Here is a 19,878-nt window from a genome sequence, read left to right as displayed (position 1 = left end):
ATCACTGAGTCCAACTCATCCATCACGCGACGCCAGGTGGGCTGACTCAGCCGATGCAAATAACACCAGAGCAAGACGTGATCTTAATAGGATTTCATCTTCCCAGTGGCAAGGAAATCACATTTCCCTTTGGAAAGACAGAAGTGGAACAAGTCCTTTATTGTATTTGTTAGTAGGAGTAATCTCGTAATCGGTGAAGTCTATTTTTCCAGTTCTTATTATAGGCGAAGAAAGAAATGGAAATATAATACGTTTCTGAGCTTGCCTTGTTTGTATGGACGGCCATCAGTGGAACGGCTTCTATCCTGCCTCGATTCGACCTTGAGGTTTCAGATCTCTGATCCGTCGACTGAACCTGATGTTCTTTACGCTTTATTGAAGATGACCGGCTTCCTCAAACATCTCGTTTTATCTCTCTTTGACTTTTTTTTTTTTTTCCTCCTTCACGGTCAATGACGAGGTTTGTTAGCTAGTTTCGCAATTCTCTTTTTCATTCTGCATTATCCCCTCCGCTTTTATCTCGTTGCTCGTCTGCATGTGTAATGATGTAGGCTGTCCTACAATAACCCCGAAGACTGAGGAAGGAGCAACCTATTGCCATTTCCAGTGACTATTAGACCGTGTCCCTGTCGTCCCTGACCGTATCTCTAGTGATGCATTCATATGAGGCAGTTTCCACTTGCTTCATAGTCCATTGCGTATCACTGAGGCTCTGCAGAAATAATAATAATGATAATTATACATATAAAAAATAGTACCGGTATAATTATTATAATATGCCCCAACACCTGTGAAGAGATGACTCTCCTGCGAGGACTTCAAATAACCCAAACTCTGAATCAATATGCACCTATGCCAATTCTTCCATATATTGTAATTATCATGTTTACAACTCGTAAAAAAAATACTTAAGTGAGCTCATTGTTTCTGCCTTAAATTCATACATTGTTAGCTAACTGCATGATTTGTATATGTACTTTGCTCAAATACATTACTTGGACATAGTCACCTCAGATAAGAAATCACTCTAAATTGTAATGCAGTCTGTCAAGCTACTTTGAAACTATATTGTGTATTGTGAATGTTGCTATACAAATATATGTGAATTGAATTGAATATTAGATATAAAATAAATGTATGTATAATTTGTAAAATAATTTCAATATAATATGTAGCTACATTTTATTTTTGTGTACATAAAAAAAATATTTAATATGAATTTAGAGACATTAAATATAAGTACGGTTATTGAAACTACATGCTTTTTGTTGTCCTAACCAGATTAGTCTCTTACATCTCTCTGAATCCATGTGAATCCACAATGACACACTTTTTCCGGTCACTAAATTCTCTTTTTCCTCGTCACGGGTAGCTCTGTAGTTTCACACTTTCACAGTTAAAAAATAATTTTTTTTTAACCATCTTTTCCCGGTGTAGGTTGTCATAGGCCACCTAGACCGCATTTTTAAACTTCTCAGACTGCACATACCATTATCTTTACATCACACGGAGGCATAATCACAATTTTTGATTTGATGGTCAAATTTAACTTGATGTATGAAGTTTGCTTCATTTAGACACATTACTAAATAAATAATTAGTTATTTTAGCCTTTAATGCTTGCATGAAGTTGCTTAATTTAAAAAAAAAAAAAAAAAACTGTTGACTCAGAATGTACTCTACTTTAGGCAAATGAATTGTCAGCTTGTTCAAATTATGTAAATACATTTTTTAAATCATGAGATCAGAATGAAACAGTAATTTTGTGCTTGTCAAAAACAGACATGTATACTACCATTCAAAAGTTTGGTCAGTAAGATATATCAATTAATACTTTTATTCACCAAGGCTCCATGTATTTGATCAAAAATACAGTTAAAAACTCACATTATGTTGATGAATATCCATGCATAAGTGTTTTTATGAGGATTCTTCGAACAGAAAGTTCAAAAGATAAAATACATTTGAAATAGAATCTTTTTGTAATTTCATGCATCCTTGCTTTATTCATTTCTTAAAGAATTTTGAACAGTGGTGTATATATTTTCAGATACATTTATGAGAGAAACCTACGGCCATTATGAGGATTTTCTAACGCATCCATTTGCCCTAGAGTAAAGACTTGTTTAAAACAAACATGCTTGATTGACATCTCAATTAGTGTATGCACAGTGGAGGGTTGTTACTTGAGACTGTGTGTCTCACAGTCTACCTAAAGTCCTAACTTTCTTCTCTACTTTATAGTCGTCAGCGAAGAGCCTTCGTGCCACAATCGGCGATGCGTTTGAGCGACTGCACCGTTTCCTGCGCGAGCGGCAGAAGAGCACGCTGGAGGAACTGGAGGCGGATACGGCACGCACGCTCTCTGACATCGAGCAAAAGATCCAGCGCTACAGCCAGCAGCTCCGTGACGTCAAGGAAGGCATCCAGATCCTTCAGGAGCGGCTCAGTGAGACCAGCCGGCACGAGTTCTTGGAAGGAATAGCCCTGACGTCAGACAGGTACTAAGGATGTGGTGTGACTCGGAGATGAGTGGATGCGCGTATGTTGAGGGTGTTTTATATGGTAGTTTGAGATTCTCTGGTCTAAACCGTTTTGTCTTTTTTCTTGTAACTGCTGGTCAGGGAGCAAGTGATTCGTGGAGGGTATTGCTGGTGGAAGCTACCAAGGCAAGTCAGGTTATTTGACTTATGTATGTGACCATTGCCCTTTGCTGTATGTCACAGAAACCCAGTCAGGAAAAGAGACTAGTCTGCAGAACAAGGTTAAAGATAGTTAGGGAGTAGAGAGATCATCGATGCTTAAACAGCATAAATATGTACGTTTTATCCATTTAGAAATGCGGTTCTCTCAGAATGGCTGTGTAGCAGTTGTTCTAGGTAAGGACGAGAGGGGAATGAATTAGCCATATGGGAAAGGAATAGCATGATTAATGTTTAGGTTGAGCTAATGAAAGTGAGCTGCAGTGTTGCCCAGATTGACCTCATTCCCAAAGGCGAATTTGAGCTGTTTGTCTTTGCGGGGGCAGAAAAGCTATGTAGAAAACAGTACGATTCGAAAATGAGTGTTTGGAAACAGGATCTAGCCATTGAGGAAGAATCGGTTGCTTGGGTTTTGGTGGGTTGCCAGTGTTGAATCTGAATAATGCAGTTGTTGTCCTGTGTCTCCACAGAATAAAGGGAAAGATCCATGAAACGAACCTCACCTACGAAGACTTTCCGACATCCAAATACATGGGGCCCCTACAATATACAATCTGGAAGTCCCTTTTTCTGGATATATCGCCAGGTAATGTTCCATAACTAAAGTTTTAAATAGTGGTATTTCACATACTATGTGTCATTACTGAGAAAATGACTGGAATGCTTATGCCTGGAATTTAACCACATTCAATAATCTGCACAAAAATACTATATCAAGGTTTCCTGAACAGGGTTTATGATGGCTTTGAGATTCCCTTGTGAATCCTGCTTGGGAAACCTTGATCTAGTATTAGGGCTGGGCAAAAAAATCTATTTTTCAATTAATCGTTTTTTAAAATGTGGTCGATTCAAAATCGATTCTCAAAGGCCACGAATCAATTTTTTTCCATATTTATATATCTATTACCCAAAAGCCACTATTAGTTTTCCTACACTGTTCATAGGCTTGCAGTCTCCATGTTACAGCTAATGCTGTGAGATTTTATGTTTGTTTTATCTTAAACATAAAATAACCTGATCGTGTTTGATAAAGGCATGCGACTGTTCTGACTTGTCCAATTTTCAGCATCAATTTTTCATCTTGCATCAAAATCCTGTCTATTTAATGCATGCATTTGAAATATGGAGTTCTTATATGGTTCTTTTTTTAATGTACCCAAGTGTACCCAAAATAAAATATACAGGTTTGTGGCTCTTCATTTCTTTTTATTAATTAACCACTTGTAAACTTATGTTCACTGTTCTTTTTTTAGAAATATAGGATTTGTATTAAATCTATATTTATTGAGTCGAATCGACAATCGAAATTGAAACTGGAAATTGAATCGAGAATCGAAATCGAATCGAATTGAGAGCTTGCGAATCAAAATCGAATCGAATTGGAACATCTGAATCGATACCCAGCCCTATCTAGTTTGTTTGTTTAGCAAATACTTCCCAGCATCTCAAGCTGAATGCTAACATTATCATGTGCTTATATTCCAGCACTTTTTTGCCAAGGCAAGTGTCACCATTACTGTTACACGTATTTAAGGTTCAGCCAAGCACACACTACAGGACTGAAGTGTTGCCCTTTCTATTGAGTGCACACACTAATTTCAATCTTGTTTGCTGTCATGTTGGAGCTCATTTTACATCACTAATTGTAGACTATGTGGGTCAAAATTATGGTCGCTTGGTTTCCTACAAGAAACTTTAAAATTAGCACAGGGCAATTAGCTTCTGTCTTGTATGCACTTGGCCTGACAAATTTAAACAAACCCAGCACTGTTTGTGCTTCAGACATTAATGATACCTTAAAGGGATAGTTCACCCAAAAATGAAGATTCTGTCAGTAATTACTCTCCCTCATGTTGTTCCAACCCCGTAAGACCTTTGTTCATCTTCAGAACACAAATTAAGATATTTTTGATGAAATCTGAGAGCTGTCTCACTCCTCCATAGGCTTCTATGTTATTGAAATTTGCCGGCACAGAAACGTTAGTAAAGACAATGTTTAAAATAGTCCAAGTGACTACAGTGGCTCAACCATGTGTTTATCAAGCGACGAGAATACTTTTTGTGCGCAAAAACACAAAAATAACAACTTTATTCAGAAATTTAAAACAGAACAAAACATGACCAGAGAGCAAGATCAGCGTATCAAAAGAAAATTAAGACACATGTAAATCAGTATAAGTGTCCCAATTGCTCCAAAGTCTTTCAAATTTGTCCAGTTGTAAATGTAATCCGAATGTGATTTTTTTCCATTTTCCTTATGTCCATAATAAGGTCTACCCATTCCCTGATTGTCGGAGCAGTTTGAGTCATCCATTTTTTTTGTAATGGCCTTTTTCCCTGCAGCCAGGAGTATAGTCCAAAGATATCCATTGGTTGTGTCCATGGCAGGAGTTTTAAGACCCAGGTACATAGTTCTGAAATTCAGTTGGATGGGGACATCAAATACAATTTGCAGTGCTTTGTTGATTTCGAACCAGCATTTTTGAATCACCAAACAATCCCAGAATACATGGTAATGACGCGCCTCCTGACAACCACACTTTCGGGCCGGCAAGTTTCAATAACATAGAAGCCTATGGAGGAGTGAGACAGCTCTCAGATTTAATCGAAAATATCTTAATTTGTGTTCAGACGATGAGTGAAAGTCTTACGGGATTGGAACAACATGAGGGTGAGTAATTACTGACAGAATTTTCATTTTTTGGTGAAATAACCCTATAAATTGTGCAGCTTATTTAGGAGAGGTATATTATTACTATAACACTACACACAGACCAGTGTTATATTAGTATTATTTATATACTATTTATTATAGTTTTTGTAATGTATTTTGAATCAGCTTTAATAAGATGTTTTTTGTAATTTTGCTGTTTTATAGTAGTTTTTTTTTTTTTTACTGTTTTTAAGTTTAATTTATTTTAATTTTTTCATTTTATTTTATATTATTATTTATTTTCATTTCCAGTTAGTAATTTAAGTGATTCAAATATTTGCAAAGGCAATATTTCTTTATTTCATTTAATATTAATATTTTATTTTATTTCAGTTAACTTTTTAAAAAATATTTTTTGAGTTTTATTTTTTAGCTCGATGGCGCATAGACAGTTTGATAAAAATCCCATAGACTTGCATTGCTGGAAGCTAGCCTGAATCTAGAGACCAGAATATCATTGAAACTTTTGACCAGGGACTAAAGTAACCACACTAGAAACACCTTAGCAATCGAGTAGCAACAACCTAGCATCATGCCCATACACAAAATAAATATATTTGAAATATATTTTCAAAATATATTTTTGGAATATATGCAAATATTTGAAATTGGCCCAATAAATATATTTTAGTTAGATATATGTAAATATATTTGCATATATGTTTAACTTTTGCAAATTGTTTCATATGAAATATATTTTGAAATTTAAAAAGTTAACATTTTCACAAACAAACAACACATTTTCAATTTATTTTTTAGATAGACCACTTCAGCCGTGGATGTGGGCATGGGAGAGCAGTGCTCTACCACTTCCCCCGCCCACATTTTTCCTACTGTTCGGGGATCGAACTGGCAACCCTTCGGTTACAAGCCCGAAGCCCGAAGCCCTAACCAGTAGGCCACGGCTGCCCCTTTACTGACTTTATTGGCCTAAAATGACAATTTTATTGTCAGAATGCAGATTTTTTTTCCCTATTTTTACAGAATTGAATACAGTTATTTAATAGTGTGTGTATGCAGTGTTAGACACTGAGTTCTATCTATTGTTTAAGTGTACTTCACTGTTGGAGTGTCACTGTTATACTTGCATCATAAATATTGTGCATATTTTCAATATTTAAATGACTTCAGGAAAGATGTCAATAAAACAACAATAAATCTAATAATTGCACTTAGTGTTAGGTACGTGCCACCTAATATGGCCTAGGAAAGCAACTATCTGTCATTTTACATTGCAGTCATTTAAATGTAAGTACAGTATTTATTATAGCTGTGTGTCATAATATAGTAGTGAAATATGGTAGCCTACTGTTGTGTATAGGGGAAAAGGTAGAGGAATTACTATGATCAAAATACATTTTCGACCCTTCTTTAGCAAGCTAAACATTTTATGACCATATACTTTGTCATATATTTTACATTACATGTTATAAATGTAAACATATTTCACACTTAACATCATATATTTTTGTTATATTTCAGAATATATTTCAAAATGATAAATATAAGTGAACAACAATGCAAATATATTTCAATGTATATATATGGAATATATGCCACATATATTTTTGACACTTTAAAATATATTTCAATATTTTTTTTTTATGTATGGGTGGCAGCGAGTTTTAAGCACTATTCTCATTTTGTTTAGAAAGAAATTGCATTCAATTATTTTTCTCATTAAATAGCCTGTTTTTATTTGTGCATCTGTAGTACATTAATATAGTAATCATGTCCAATGATCTAATACTTATTGTGTATTTGTTAGTGCATCCAATTAGAGATGATCTAATCAACACAAACACAACCTGCATGTTTACAGCCCTGTGAATGAGATAATATGCATCTGATTGAGATCTGTACGAGTGGCCCATTTTAATAGCTGCGACGAGAAGCTCTGAAGGCCTCCTTCATCTGTATTCCCTCTCAGTACCCACCTGACACAGAGCATTATTTAAAATAACACAGCAGGGAATATCTCGCTCTCTCAATCAATTGTCCAGCGTCTTTTACACCGACAGAAATAGGCAAGGGGCGACGCTCAGCCTGTCACATGAAACGAATCCAGTTCAGATCCTTCCTTCCACACTGCTGCACTCGCCGCCTTGTATTCTGTACTGGAGTGGCATTTTTAAAATGTATTTCTATTATCCTTATTTGTTTTTCCTCCCAACTTGAACAGCAATATTGTCTCTTTCTGAATCCAAAGCCTGTTACTGGTGCTTGTTTTGTTTGCGTGACTCAGAGAGAGAGAGAGAGAGAGCGAGAGGCAGAGACTGATCGAAAGCAAGACGACAGAGGTTAAATTATTTATAGGTTACCTGAAGCGCAAACTGCCAATGTCAAAGGGTGGAAATGTCGACATCCTATCCTCTGGACTGGCTTCTGGCTCTGCCATTTGTGGCGAAGGTTTTAAATAGCCAAGATGAAAATATTTAGTAAATTTCACTCTTCCTCTCATAGCATGCCCATCTATGGACCGCAGGAAAACAAGCCAGCATGGTTTCACTTTTCACTAATTTCTTACGAAACCGTAAAAATGCACATACAGAATCGTTTCAGTGCGAAAGAATGCACAACGTGCCTGATAAGCGATTGCTTCAGATAAGCATTGTTTACCCAAGATTCTCTCAGCTTCATTTTCTCCCCACATTTCCTCATCATGCCTTATAAACATGATGTATAGTTCATCATAGCTCGACTTTCCAGAATTATATCTTGGCGTCCTGCATATCGTAATGTGCTGCAACCAGAGCCGGATTAACGCAAAGGCAAACTAGGCACGTGCCTAGGGCCCGATTGGCGGGATGGGGCCCAGACAGAGGGACAAAAAAAAAAAAAAATTGTACAAATGTCCTATCTACAATTTATTTCAAAATGTATTAATTAACTAAAAATAGTGACGATGTTTATCTTAACCATAGACTGTTATATTACGTCACATTAACGCCAGCCCATGACTGTATATATATAGAGGCGCCAGCCAGTTAAGTCCGAGTCAGCGGCGGTCAGAGGCGGTTAACGAACGCATCCATCAGGTGCTGCGAGTGCGAAGCAAAAGCCTAAATAGGCACGCAAAAAAGCACAGCTCGTAATGCAGGTCATCGATTTTGGAGTGATTGCAATGTATTTTAAATATAAACTTGTGGGCTACTGTAGATCAGCGTCATTTCTGGAAAAATCATTCACCGCTTTGTTAGTCTACGAGTTTAAAAGAGCGCGAGCGTCATTAACGTGCCCAGACGCGACGCTTTGAATTTGCGCGTACAATGAATAACATCGCGTTGGGAGCTGACTAGTAAAAAAGCTACAAAAGTAAAAGACAAGACGTTTGTATTCAAAGTTAAAAAACCAACACACTGCAACATTTTTAAATGTTTCAAATAAAGGATCTCATATCTATGGGTCCATCTTCTATATTCTGATGCTGATGATTATACCCTGACATCATTAGTTTTGATTTTTTTTCCTGCTCAGTAGCGATCGTATCTTTCTCTTCCACTTGATTTGTGTATAGCATATTTAAGGTAGCAATGCAATACATAATATCATATTACTGATATTAATAATATGACAATATCTGCAGTCAATATTGATTAAATGGGAGGGAAAAATCCTGCCCATAACGCATATGAAAAAAATTATAAAAGCACGTTCATGTTCATCTACTGAAGTGGTATTCTGGAACTGTGAATAAACTGAATAAAACAGCAAAATAACAACAAGAACAATAACATCTTCATTAAACAAAAAAGAGATTACCTTAGATGAAGTTTGATGTAGTAGGCTACCAGTAAAAAGTCTTGACCCATTACTATTTTTAATGTTTTTGAAAGAAGTTTCTTATTATGCTCTACAAGCCTGCATTTATTTGATCAAAAATACAGAAAAAAAACAGGAATATTCAGCGAGGATGTGTTAAATATATAAAAGTGATAGTGAAGACTTTTTTAAAACAACTTTTTAATAATCAAAAAATCCTGAAAAAAAGTATCACGTTATAAAATAAATATTAAGCACCATTTCTAGCATTTGATAATAAATCCGAATATTATAAAGTTTTCTGAAGGATCACGTGACACTAAATTCAGCTTTGCATCACAGAAATATATTTTAAAGTATAGTAAAATAGAAAACCATTATTTTAAATTGTAATAATATTTCACTATATTATTTTTCTGTAGGCTATTTTTGATCAAATAAATCCAGGCTTGATGAGCATAAGAGACTTCTTTCAAAAACATTAAAAATAGTAATTTGTCCAAACTTATGTACTGTGTAAGTAAAAATATACTAAATTTAAAATTAAATGTTGTATAAATAAAAAGGTTAGGAATCATATTTGTTTCAAGTGTTTTTTATTGGGGGTGGGGGGGCCTCCAACATGAATTTTGCCTAGGGCCTCCAAATGTCTAGAACCGGCCCTGGCTGCAACTGCTTGGCTCTGGTTTCTTTTTCAGGTCCAGGCTAGTTTGGACTCTTTTCGCTAAGTGGCATGTGTCCATTGTTTTGTGTCTGTATGCTGGAAGGTTGTTCGTTTTCCAGGGTTTGCTCTTCTCAGTCCATTCCTTTGGCACACTTGCTCGCCATTGAACCCACAGCAAACTGGCACCATAATGGGCACTGCAGACGGTCTGCCACAGGCATTACTAGCCAGGCAGCGGTTGATGGATGGGTGGTTTATTTATCCTTTTTCAACCAAGCACTCAATGCCTGGCAGAAGCGCTTAAACAATGGCCGGTATTGAAAACCACACTGCCCTGTAGATTGCTGAATGCATCTGAAAGTGTTTGCACTCAAAGGAGCGTTCGCTTGAAATGACCTGACGATAATGAATTAGACGAGGGAGTGTGTTTGTGTTCCAGAGGAGTATTATTCCACCAGCTCAGGTAGTGATTGTGTCAGCGCTTTTGATTGACAAGAATGACCTTCAAAACCATTAATTTGCAGCTGCTTATTTAGCCTTTTTGAACATTTTCTCATTGAGAGAGAGAGAGAGAGAGAGAGAGAGAGAGAGAGAGAGAGAGAGAGAGAGAGAGAGAGAGAGAGAGAGAGAGAGAGAGAGAGAGAGAGAGAGAGAGAGAGAGAGAGAGAGAGAGAGAGAGAGAGAGAGAGAGAGAGAGAGAGAGAGAGAGAGAGAGAGAGAAGGAAATAACAGCCCTAAAAATGTGAGCACATGTGCTTATGAATGCCCACATGGATGGCCAAAGGCAAACCACAGTCTTGCACATCTTTCTATACTCCTAGGAAAGCCTCTTTAGGAAAACGATCAGATCAACACATAAAAGACCAATAACAGAAGAGTGATATGTTAAGGAACAGTTGATGACTTGAGGATGACTGTTGAATTATTGACAACCTGATTCACACTCAAGCTAGTAATCAGACATGATTGTGGAGTGCATGCTTTCAGTATGTATTAAAGGCATATACAATTATAATATTGACATTTAATATGAAAGTTATATATATATGTATGTGTGTGTGTGTGTGTATATGTATATATGTATATATGAAGAGTTCAGATGCAAAAGCCTCTAAGAGCCATCTGAAATTTTCTTCTAGAATGATCATTTTTATAAAGCTTGTATATTTAAGTTCAGTAATTTCACTTAAATGACAATTAATAGGTCATTTGCATTGCCATTTAAGTGAAATTATTGAACTTAAATATACAAGCTTGATAAAAATGATCATTCTAGAAGAAAATTTCAGATGGCACTTAGAGGCTTTTGCATCTGAACTCTTCATATGTATATGTGTATGTGTATTTTTCAAATTTACTCATTTATAAATGTATTTGTTTTTATTAACTTGTCCCTATTATTTATGTATTCATCTTTTATGTTTCTTATATTATTTATTTATTTGCTTGTTTATTTTTATGTAATGTAATATAATAGGTCTGAACAAGCTTATTGGATGCACTGATTTCCATTTCCTCCACCTTTATGTTCCCAGTGCCTGCTGCTTTAACCATGGACCCCATCACTGCTCACCAGCGGCTCATACTGTCGGACGACTGCACCATCGTTGCGTACGGGAACCTGCACCCACAGCCGCTTCAGGATTCGCCACGCCGCTTCGACGTCGAGGTGTCCGTGCTGGGTGCCGAGGGCTTCTCCGGGGGCGTCCACTATTGGGAAGTGATGGTGTCCGAGAAAACCCAGTGGATGATCGGTGTGGCCAATGAGACGGTGAACCGCAAGGGCAGCATTCAGATCCAACCCAGCCGAGGCTTCTACTGCATCGTCATGCACGACGGTAACCAATACAGCGCTTGCACCGAGCCCTGGACGCGCCTCAACGTAAAGAGCAAGCTCGAGAAAGTGGGCGTCTACTTGGACTACCCCAAAGGTTTGCTGGTTTTCTACAACGCCGACGACATGTCCTGGCTCTACACCTACCGAGAGAAGTTTCTAGCCAAACTTTTTCCATACTTCAGCCCCGGCCAAAGTCACGCTAATGGAAAAAATGTGCAGCCCTTGCGAATTAACACAGTGCGTTTATAGACACCGAGTCAGCAGAGAAGTTTTGGGGATAAAAATAAGAAACTGAAAAAACTAGGGTGTATAATAAAGTTTCTTTCTTTCAGCTTACCTTAGGGCACTTGGTGGGTAGCCGACATTGTACTGAATGAAGCGATCTGACTGATGGATTGTGACGTAAGGCTCTGAACGCCTGGAGTTGGTAAATAAAATGGAGAGCCTTGCACTTTTCTGAGAGGTGCCTATGGGCGTTTTTGTACATTCACTGTTGCTGGTCATTTGTAATCTTGCCGTGGCCGGCTTGCTCGCCCAAGATATCCCAGCTGCTCGCACACAATACCCCGACTTATGTTCCCTCAGCCCCTGCTGGGTCCAAACGCTCCTTTCATGGCTCTAGTCTGGGAAAAAGAGCTTATCTGTTGTGCAGACAGAAATAAGAAATGTGTTGCCTGTTTCGTTTTGTGCAATTGGCTTTGGTGTGTTTGTGGAGTGTGTCCAGCGTCAGACTGCTACTCGACACTAGTAGTGCTGTACGAACTTCTTACTTTATTTTTTTTTTTCCGTAACTGCATGAACGGTGAGTGGAATATTGTGTTCCTCAGGTCATGCTTATTTGCGATGGTGTTTGATGTTGGCGTGTTTCTGTATGCGTGAATGACTGTATGTTTTTATTCCCTTTTAGTGGAGATTTAGGGCAGAGGGGTTCGAATGCCGCTAACGCATCTGCTGCTATCATAAAAAAGGGACTTTGCGCATTTGTACATATTGCAGGACAGCTTTGCCTTTGCTCAGTGAAAAGTGCGTCCCCTGCGCCTTCCTTTAGCTTGCTATTGCTTTTATTTATTCATCCTGTGATTTTACTTTCTAGAACATTCCAGAGTTTGCGGTCCCGGGACGTCTCATTAGGATGGCCGAAGTGTTAAATTGGACGCTGGGTCATCTGTCAGCTTTGTCACATCAAATCAGGTGATAATAGTGCGAGATGGTTAAAGACATTTCCATTTCTGAAAAACTGCATCCGTTGCTCTTTATAAAAGTGTTGAGTCTAATGTATGTCTAAATGTATTTTTCCTAACGAGTCAATGGCTTTTTTAAAGGGTCTGTGTGTGTATGTGTGCATGTATATGTACAGTATGTATGTATGTATGTATACGTACGTACTTACATACACACACACACACACACACACACACACACACACACACATACATATACATACATATATACATGCAAACATACATACACGCAAACATAAATACACGTATACATACATACACGCACACATGCATATATAAACGCATACATACACACATACATATATACATACATACATGGTATTTTTATAGTACATATATAATTTTTAATGGAAACACTACACCCTCTCAGAATGCTTGATTGTTCAGATGTGGCCACTGATACAATTTGGTGCATTGATGTTTTCCGAGGCTCGGTTTTATATCCTGATCCCTGATAGCTTTGTTTCTCCATGAATCCTTGTCAATGGGTCAATACACCTGGTCGAAATAAATTTCTCTGATCTTACCTTGAATGACGGACAGGTTCGGAATGCATTTCATGTTTTATTCTGTGCTTGAACTTCACTCCTGTTTGGTTATGATGTTACCTGTGTGTTCTGTCATTTTTGTTGTTAAAGGATAAAGGCGTTGGACATTTATAACCGAGACCTCAATGGGGTCAGTGTTACACAAGGTTGTTGCTTGTGTTATGAGGCAGTCCTATGATTATTATTATTGTTAGATGATGGTGACGGGTTCTTTTAAGATATATATATAGATATATATTGATGAGGATTGTTGTTGTTGGTGTTGATGATGATTGTGTGTTTGGATGAAAGCTGCTTTACACCCATCATTGTCTAAACGCTCTCTGCTGAGCTCTTGAAGCTGGAGGCTCATGGAAAAGTGTTTTAATGTTCAATTAAAAACATGGTAAAACCAAAAGCATTTCTGACTCTTCATTATTTTTGAATGACTTCTTTAATATTCCAACACAGGTGCCAAAATTAACACTCGACAAGTGACAAATGAGACAAAAGAAAAGATACTAGCCAGAGATCCAGTTGTTCAAGAATTATTTAGTCTTCAGGGCCTTCCAACTTAATAGGAAGTTTTGTTTTGTTTAAATTTTTCTCCAGAACTGTGGAGACACATTTTGGCCGTTAAACCACACAAACATAAATATGTGAACGAACTGGAGCTGTGTTATTTTAGTATTATTTATATACTGCTGTATTAATTAATATTTTGAATTAGCTTTTTTGCTTGTCATTTTTATTTTAATGTCTCTATTTAGCTTTAATTGATCAAATTATCAATTCATTGTCAGTTTTACTTTTAGTCATTTTAGTACTTAAACTTATTTTATTTCAGTTAGTTGCCAAGCCAACATTTCTCATTTTTATTTGTTTTTCATCCATCCATCCATCCATCCATCCATCCATCCATCCATCCATCCATCCATCCATCCATCCATCCATCCATCCATCCATCCATCCATCCATCCATCCATCCATCCATCCATCCATCCATCCATCCATCCATCCATCCATCCATCCATCCATCCATCCATCCATCCATCCATCCATCCAATTTTATTTCTATTTTTTCAAGCAATGATTTTTAATAGTTTACCAGCTATGGAGGGCCAAATTACTTAAAAGATTATTAAATAAATAAAGGTTAAAACATTAAAATAAACAGCACTGATGTGGAGCAAAATTGTTGATTCGATTGACGTTTCACAGAAATACTGGCTTGTGTATCAAATGTCATTTACCATTGGCAAAAAATTGATTTTGGACCTTGGTCCAATATGGCCAGTATTTGAAATTATTATCATTATGACAATTTTTTAATGATTATTTTATTTCAAGTAACAAAATGTTTGGTAACACTTTAAGATGACGTAGTTACACATTACTACATGTACTTACTATAGTAATAACAGTAAATTATGCATAATCACAAGTAACTAACCCTCAACCAAATCCTAATCCTACCCTAACCCTATAGTAAGTACATGTAGTTGCTTAATATTATTCAGTACTTAAATATATAATTACACTGTAACAATGACACCTTAAAATAAAGTGTAACTCTATAGTAAGTACATGTAGGTAATTAGTATTACTCAGTACTTATTTGAGTAAGTAAAATGTAACTGCATCACCTTAAAATAAAGTGTAACCAAATGTTTTTATGGTTTTAGTTTAGCTATAATAACTCTGTTGCTAACCAGTGTTGTTATTGAGAACTGCAACTATTTAAAAAAGGTTTGTGTTAACTGAAGTACAGCTGAAATAAAATAGATGCATGATAATGTGAGCGATTCAATGGCTTGTGAAAGAACAAAACCACAGCTCCTTACAAAATGATCAAATATCGAATGTCATTTACCATTGGCAAGAGAGTTGGGTCCTGGTCCAATACACAAGTGTTTGAAATGATTTGCAACTTTCGTCTCTTTTCCAAACGGCTGATGATGATGCATCGCAACGAATCGCTCTTGCCGTCTGAAAACAATGTATTGCAATTTGGCACTTAGTCCTCCAGACTGCAGAAAAATGGCTTGTGTGCGAGGAGAAGAATTGATTTTCCTTGCATTTTTAATGAAATCATTGCATCAACCTGTGTCCAACAAGACACAGTGAAACTCTGGAGACTTGGGATATTGTTTATGGATCTCACAATGCACAAGCTTTCTGTGTTATTACACGATAGCTGCTATTACACAGTCGCCTGCATCATTGCTGGATTCCAAGCAAAGAGTGTAATTGTGTAAGTATCCCTCAGGGCAAGCGTCCTGTTAAACCTATAGACTTTTTTGTTCAATGCATCTCTACAAGAATAGATGCTGTCATACCAATATAACTACAGTAGGTGTGGGTGGGATGAGGTTTCAGTTGGGATACTAGCTTTAAAATGAGACAAAAGTCTGAAAGAATGCTGTCACACTAGAGAAACCTCACCATCATTTTAATGAAATGTTCACTTTCTCACACACTTGATACGTGAGAGGATGTCACTGCAATGCTTCCGCTTCAGGGAAGTCATTACACTTGTGGCTGTGTCTCAAAACCTAGTGTGCGACCTATCTATCTTGGACATCTTATGCTGGTTTATATCACACCTAGATATGATGGGGCATCATACCGGGTTAAAGCATTAAAAACAACTTTAATACTCAAAAGATCAGTATAGATGGGCGACTCGAGATGCGGTTTCGAGATGCAGTCACTTGTGTATCTCATTATCTAAGTTGGTCTTGCTTGCTGTCCTTTCCATTCAATCAGTTTTTTTGATCACATGACACATGCTAACTAATAATGAATTGTTCATATGCTGACATTTTTATAAGCCAAACTGTTATTGCTAACCATTATACAGAGATATTGAATTATTTTTGAATTCACTGTAAATCACGGCTTCAAGGGGCTTATTGCTTTATTTTATATATTTTCCATTTTCGTTTAAAAAAAAATTAAATTGTGTTTTGAGTTTTTATTCATTTTCATTTTCAGGTTTAGTTTGTCATTTTAGTACATCATTAAACTAAAGGAAAATAAGTAATAATGCTGCCTCAGCAACTAGCTTAGTGTGTGGGTATATATATATATATATATATATATATGTATGTATATATTCTTTATTTCAGTTAATATTTATTTAAAGTAAAAATATAGTTTTATAGTATAGTTTTAGATGTTTTTGTTAATTGAAATAAACATTAAAATAAGAAATTTTGCTTTGCAACTATAGCTGAAATAAAATAAGCTTTAAGTTATTTATATATATATATATAATATATTATTTCAGTCAATGTTTTTTAAGCAACAAAAATGTTTTTATAGTTTTAGTTTGTTAACTATAATAACCCAACTGCTAACCAGTGTTTTTATTAAGAACTAAAACTAATTAAATAACTTTTGTTAACTGAAGCTGATATAAAATAAAATATTAGATTTGAAATATTTGAACAAATTGAAAATTAAAAAAATGTGTCCCTGGCAACTAACTAGAATACAATATGTTTAAGTTGAAGTACTAAATTTACAAATAAATTCATTAAATAGGAATATTTAAAAACACAACCTTACTAAAACAAACTAAAATCTGTAAATACTTCAAAATATGAATACATTTTCTAACAGTATATAAATAATAGTAAAATAACATTTGTCATCCAGTTTTCTGATGTTCAAGGTCTGATCAGAGTTGTTTGCTCTCCTGTGTTTACAGAGATTCTCCTGCATGTGTCTGTGCAAGTCTGAGACGTGTATGTGCCGTCAGTTGTAGCGTTTGCCCTGTGGTGCTTTTCCAAAGATCTGCAACTAGAGCTACAAAAAGCTTCTAGGGTTTCAGCATACGGTTTCAAGTGCAATTTCCTGCAGCGCAGGGAGACCTCTGGTGTTGAAATGTAGACTTCAAGAGCTGCAAGCCCAGGTTCGTTTTCTCCTTCAACTTTTGTGATTGTTCTTCTTTTTACATGTTCGGTCATGAAAGCTTCTTCGCAAAGTTGCGAGGAACTTCAGAGTTTGATGAATGTGCTCGTGACAAATTACCAGTGCCTTCAAGCACATCTGTACACATAAATACTTTATTGCACATTTCGATTTTGTTATGTTAACTCTAAATGCCACTGCTCATATGTCACTATTGTTCTGTGAAGCACAGCACTCCTCGGGGCCCTATTCCTTTTTTAGGGAACCGCAAACTGGTTTGGGTTTAAAAATAACACAACTATCTCATATGAAACCAGCTGGTGCTCTCAAAATTAACCGTTTCTTTATTTTGCACAGAAAATGCTCCTCATAAACTCCTAACACATCTGTTTCTGCAACCTTTATTTGCATTTGTCTGTCAGATATTGCTGCGTTACGCGTGCACAGGCGATCCATCAAATGCATTTGCATGGACATTGACAGGTCAGGCAATCTCCTTTCGCAGTTTCAGCTTCACAAACCTCATCTATCAGAGTTCACATTTTTACACGCCGTCACTTACAGATTGACCGAATGAGATAAAAGTTTGAAGGTGTTCACCACCAAGTTCTCCAAGTTAAAGATAAGGAGAATATTCCCGCTGACGACTGTGGGAAAAACGCAAACCAGAGCCATGCATACCAACCCTGTGAGCGTTTCTCGCCTCAAGCAGGGACTTTCCCTTTCGGGAGGCCAACAGCGTTTTCCTCGAGACCTGTTAAAAACACATTGCTCTGTTTTGACCGCCAATGATGTGACCTCTGGCAGAAGATCGGTTTTAGACTGTGCAAACGTTGATGGCTTTTGTTTCTGGCTATAATTGTCTGCCAAACCGGTTTGGTGAGCACACATGACATCATTCCCAGGACACGACCATCGTTGCTCCCTGTAAACACACCCGGTCCTGTGAACGCCACAGCTGTCGGGTGTTTTTTCTGAGTCAACCAGATTAAGTGACATATGCATTTGCCTGAGGACACCATAGTCCTTTTTCTCGCCCATCTGTGTGTTTCTATACGAGTCGGACGGACTTCGGGACCTGAGCCGACCCAAGCTCCCCGTCAAACTCAACAGCACCACCATTGCAGGAAGAACCCAGGATAACTCATCCATGTCGGGAAAGCATGTAACAAGGCATCCGCCTCTTCTCAAACAGGCTTCCACAGAGAACTGTTCCAGCGTCCAGTCATGACTGCAGCAGATGCCACTCACAATCCATGCTAGGAGACATCCGAAACAGCCAACAGTCCTAGAAAGACAATCAGATTCACTGGTTCTCCTGTCTTGAGTACGCAGCAGATTTACCAGCAACTCCAGCGCGATCAGAGGCGGCGTCAGCAACAGCACGACCCCATAGGCCTGGCCGAGAAACAGCAGGAATCGAAGGGCGACGACATCCGAAGACACGTTAAACGGCATCAACCAGAACTCCATGAGCCGGACGTAGAGCAGAAACACTGGAGGAACAGAAAACAGGCGTCAAACTGATGAGTTAAAGGAGAACGAGGAGAAAGTGTGTGTGGCTCTGCTTACGGGTGACGGCGAGGTCTGTGAATAACAGCAGGCAGCAGCAGCAAAGACTGACCGCAGTGATGGTGTGTGTGACTACAGACGGACACAACAGCACACTGCTCATCAGCTTACACACACACACACGGAGCGCAGCATCCAGAACACCCTCCATCTGCACAGAACAGACCAGTCAGGTGATGATGCACAAGAAAGTCCAATTATGCAGGACTATGTTCCAGGCCCAAGATACATTAAAGTCAATATGAAATCTTAATACACAGAACTGGTCTTATTGAGGAGGATTCATAATGGCATCTGATCTTATTTCCCCCTCAAAAATGTTTGAAATGTCTAACTTCTATAATGTCTTCTATAACCTGTGTGTTTGTGTGTGTGTACTTGTACAGCTATCTTTGTGTGAGGCCTGGTTTACGCATGTTTTATACTTTAATTTTCATACACACACACACATATACGTACATGCATAACAAATAACAGTATAAAAAAACATGCATATCTAAATAATTAAATAAAATCAAGAGCATTTGGTCATAATGCCATAATTCCAGGGCCAGTCCGAGCTGATTCCTCACTCACCAGAAAGCAGAGATGAAGTAATGCAGCAAAGCCTGTGAGATCTGAGGTTCTTCACGGGATGCAGCGCTGAAACCACAGATCCCAGTGAAGCTCTAGCAAACAAGCTGGAGGAACATTAGCCAAGGCACTTAGGAGACACTGAACACAGCAGCACTCACTCATTCTTTGTGAGTTTTTCAGAGTGTGTGTGTGCATTTCTCTTCACCCTCCCCCCGGTGGGACGTGTCTAAACAGTCAAGCTCTCACCTGGACTCAAAAGCACGTGTCTGTGCAGTGGGAGTGTCAGTGCTAGGCTAGATCTCACAGAAACCAGTCCATCTGCTTCCTCCTCAAGCACAAGTGTTCAGATGTGTGTGTGATGCAGAT

General features: G+C 37.6%; 2 protein-coding genes across 3 annotated transcripts in view; one reads left to right on the top strand and one right to left on the bottom strand.

Annotated features, from left to right (window-relative positions):
• The window catches only part of trim62.1 (tripartite motif containing 62, tandem duplicate 1), a 42,343-nt gene extending 30,063 nt beyond the window's left edge, over positions 1-12,280 (top strand). The window contains exons 4-7 of one of the 2 annotated variants that reach the window (XM_079858008.1): positions 2,245-2,501; positions 2,625-2,669; positions 3,173-3,288; positions 11,377-12,280. In XM_079858008.1, coding sequence (XP_079714134.1) covers positions 2,245-2,501; positions 2,625-2,669; positions 3,173-3,288; positions 11,377-11,927 — 969 coding nt within the window. In that variant the 3' untranslated portion in view covers positions 11,928-12,280. The remainder of the gene's footprint in view (positions 1-2,244; positions 2,502-2,624; positions 2,670-3,172; positions 3,289-11,376) is intronic. The other variant, XM_079858009.1, reaches the window with a different exon arrangement.
• Positions 12,281-17,521: 5,241 nt separating this feature from the next.
• Positions 17,522-19,705, bottom strand: LOC307150792 (uncharacterized protein). The gene is made up of 3 exons (XM_079858323.1): positions 19,513-19,705; positions 18,937-19,087; positions 17,522-18,860 (listed from the first exon to the last, which is right to left on the bottom strand). The coding sequence occupies exons 2-3, from the start codon at positions 19,085-19,087 to the stop codon at positions 17,923-17,925; spliced, it is 1,089 nt and encodes a 362-aa protein (XP_079714449.1). The 5' UTR covers positions 19,513-19,705; the 3' UTR covers positions 17,522-17,922.
• Positions 19,706-19,878: the final 173 nt, after the last annotated feature.

This window comes from Squalius cephalus, assembly GCF_949319135.1.
Source record: "Squalius cephalus genome assembly, chromosome: 22".
Classification (NCBI taxonomy): domain Eukaryota; kingdom Metazoa; phylum Chordata; class Actinopteri; order Cypriniformes; family Leuciscidae; genus Squalius; species Squalius cephalus.
Note: the sequence above shows the minus strand (reverse complement) of the source record. Positions and strands in the feature narration are given on the sequence as shown.

Coding starts and splice junctions, on each gene's coding strand:
- LOC307150792 (XM_079858323.1), bottom strand. CDS start 19,087: ATGGAGGGTGTTCTGGATGCTGCGCTCCGTGTGTGTGTGTGTAAGCTG. Junction 18,861..18,936: donor CACAGACCTCGCCGTCACCC/GTAAGCAGAGCC, acceptor CTGTTCCTCCAG/TGTTTCTGCTCTACGTCCGG.